This window comes from Mus pahari, unplaced genomic scaffold, assembly GCF_900095145.1.
Source record: "Mus pahari unplaced genomic scaffold, PAHARI_EIJ_v1.1 scaffold_12213_1, whole genome shotgun sequence".
NCBI lineage: Eukaryota > Metazoa > Chordata > Mammalia > Rodentia > Muridae > Mus > Mus pahari.
The window spans coordinates 17,537-20,624 of NW_018392573.1; the positions used below are offsets into that span (position 1 = coordinate 17,537).

At 36.0% G+C, this 3,088-nt stretch overlaps 1 protein-coding gene across 1 annotated transcript; it reads right to left on the bottom strand.

Annotated features, from left to right (window-relative positions):
- Window positions 1-135: 135 nt before the first annotated feature.
- Window positions 136-2,017, bottom strand: LOC110315100 (zinc finger protein 665-like; the record flags this gene model as incomplete). Its single annotated transcript, XM_021189245.2, has 1 exon — window positions 136-2,017. A coding segment is annotated over one exon (1,325 nt), but the record flags the coding sequence as incomplete, so codon positions are not given.
- Window positions 2,018-3,088: the final 1,071 nt, after the last annotated feature.

Sequence of the window (3,088 nt, forward strand, 5' to 3'; positions counted from 1 at the left end):
TTCATTTGAATTAAATATACACAATGTTACCAGATTTATTAGATATTTTGAGGACTGTATTGAAGACCTTAGTTTTCATTTGAAATGGATCATTTCTTTCTCAACTAATGTGTTACACAATACTATCTTCTGACTTGCCAACTTGTCTTCATCTTGCAACATTTGAGGGTGAACAAGTAAAAAGGTGTAATGAAAAGCTTTCTACATTTTCAGTTTCTCCCAACATAGTTGACATTATCTAAGATTTGAACATTGCATGAAATTTTTCACAAGATTTTCATAATCATACTGATTTTCTAGTGTGGAGGTTCAAGTGTTGTGAAGAATAAACTGTGAATAAAACATATGCTACATTTTTCTAACAGAAATATTTTCCCCTAAAATGTTCTTAGACATACTCTCTGACATGAAATGAAGTCAAAGGATTTTCTTCATACAATGCATGTGTTAAGTTTCTAGCCTGTAAGTATTCAGTGATACATTCTAGGAGATAGGCCAGTAGTAAAGAATTCACATCCTCATTATATCAAGTTTCTCTTCTGTAAGTGTTCTCTAATGAATTTTAAGATGATATATCTAGGTAAAAGATTGTCTCATTCACTTCATTTATGAAGATTCTCTACTGTATGAAATAACTGATGACCTCTCAGACTGACATTGTGAGTATTGTATTTGTCACATACAAACTATTTTTAAAGTTTCTCTCCTGTATGAATTCTCTGATGAATTCTCAGACTGCCCTTTTCAGTAAAACATTTCTCACCTTCGCTGCATTTGTAAGGTTTCTCTCCTGTGTGAATTTTCTGATGATTATTAAGATGGGATTTTTGGGTAAAGCATTTGTCACATTCACTACATTTGTAAGGTTTCTCTCCTGTATGAATTCTCTGATGAATTCTCATATTGCATTTTTCAGTAAAACATTTGTCACAATCATTACATTTGTAAGGTTTCTCTCCTGNATGAATTCTCTGATGAATACTAAGATGGGATTTTCGGGTAAAGCATTTGTCACATTCACTACATTTGTAAGGTTTCTCTCCTGTATGAATTTTCTGATGAATAATAAGATGGCATTTTTGGGTAAAGCATTTGTCACATTCACTACATTTGTAAGTTTGGTCTCCTGTATGAATTTTCTGATGAAAATTAAGATGGGATTTTCGGGTAAAGCATTTGTCACATTCNCTACATTTGTGAGGTTTCTCTCCTATATGAATTCTCTGATGAATTCTCAGACTGCCTTTTTCAGAAAAGCATTTGTCACATTCACTACATTTGTAAGGTTCCTCTCCTGTATGAATTCTCTGATGAGTACTAAGATGGGACTTTTGGGTAAAGCATTTGTCACATTCACAACATTTGTAAGGTTTCTCTCCTGTATGAATTCTCTGATGAATTCGCAGATTGCCTTTGCCAGTAAAGCATTTGTCACATTGAATACATTTGTAAGGTTTCTCTCCTGTATGAATTCTCTGATGAATTCTCAGACTAACTCTGTTAATAAAGCTTTTGTCACATTCACTACATTTGTAAGGTTTCTCTCCAGTGTGAATTCTCTGATGAGTTCTCAAATTGAATTTGTGGGTAAAGCATTTGTCACATTCACTACATTTGTAAGGTTTCTCTCCTGTATGAATTTTCTGATGAATTCTCAGATGGCCTTTGTCAGTAAAGCCTTTGTCACATTCACTGCATTTGTAAGGTTTCTCTCTTGTATGAATTTTCTGATGAATATTAAGTTGGGATTTGTAAGTAAAGCATTTGTCACATTCATTACATTTGTGAGGTTTCTCTCCTGTATGAATTTTCTGATGAATACTAAGATGGGAATTTTGGGTAAAGCATTTGCCACATTCCCTACATTTGTGAGGTGTACAATGGGGGGATTCATGAATCACATTGCTAAGCTTGTTCCATGTAGAAGACTTCTCTTGAATATTCATGTGTTCATGGACAATGTACTGGTTGTCTTGATCCAAGACCTTCCCACACTTTCCAGATATGCAATGATTTTCTGGAAAAAAAAAGGGGGGGGCAATTAGAGGTGACACGAATTACTTATATAAGGAGTAAGTGATTCACTAATCAGTGATCTCATGGATTAGTACTCTCAAGAGAGATTTTTCAGGGGCTGGAGAAATGGCTGAGTGGTAAAGAGCACTGGCTGTTCTTCCAGAGGTCCTGAATTCAATTCCCAGCAACTACATGGTGGCTCACAGCCATCAGTAATGGAGTTTGATGCCCTCTTGTCGTGTGTCTAAAGGAAGCTACAGTGTACTCATATACATTAAATAAGTAATTCTTTTTTAAAAAGAGTTTTTTCTTTCTTTATTTTTTTGAATCATTTCATGTATATTCTGAAGAACCTTTAATGACTGGAAACATTAATAGCATGCTAAATTTTATTTTCAAATTGGACATCATACCCACCTCAAATATAATAACCCAGAATTGTTCCTGTCTTAAGGAAAAAGCGGGACAAAGAATGGAAGAGAGGCTGAAGGTAAGGCCACCCAGAAACTGGCCCAAATAGATGCAGATCCTTGCAGCCAACCATTGGACTGAGCAAGAGGAGCACAGTGAAGGAGTTAAGGGAAGGACTGAAGAAGCTGAAGGGCTTTGCAACTGTGCAGGAGGAACAACAATATCAAACAACAAGATCATACAAAGCTCCCAAGGGTCAAATCACCAACCAAAGAGTACACATGGAAGTACAAATGGCTCCAGCTTTATATATAGCAGAGGATTGCCTTATGTGGCATCAACAGGAGGGGAGTCCCTTGGTACTGTGAAGGTTCAATATTCCAGCATAGGAGAATCCTAGGGGCATGAGGTGGGAGTAGGTGGATCGGGGGCAGGGGAGCATCATCATAAATGCTGGGGGAAGGGGTGGGATATAGAGTTTCCAGACAGGGAACGGAGAAGGGGCATAACATTTGACACGTAAATAAATAAAATGACCAATAAAAAAGAAAATTATACTTTGCATAAGCTGGGACAAATAAATGACAGATTTCTAGTGAATTTTCCGAAAGAAGAAGTCTAAACAAACATCAATAATTTTATGGTTACAATTTGATTCAGA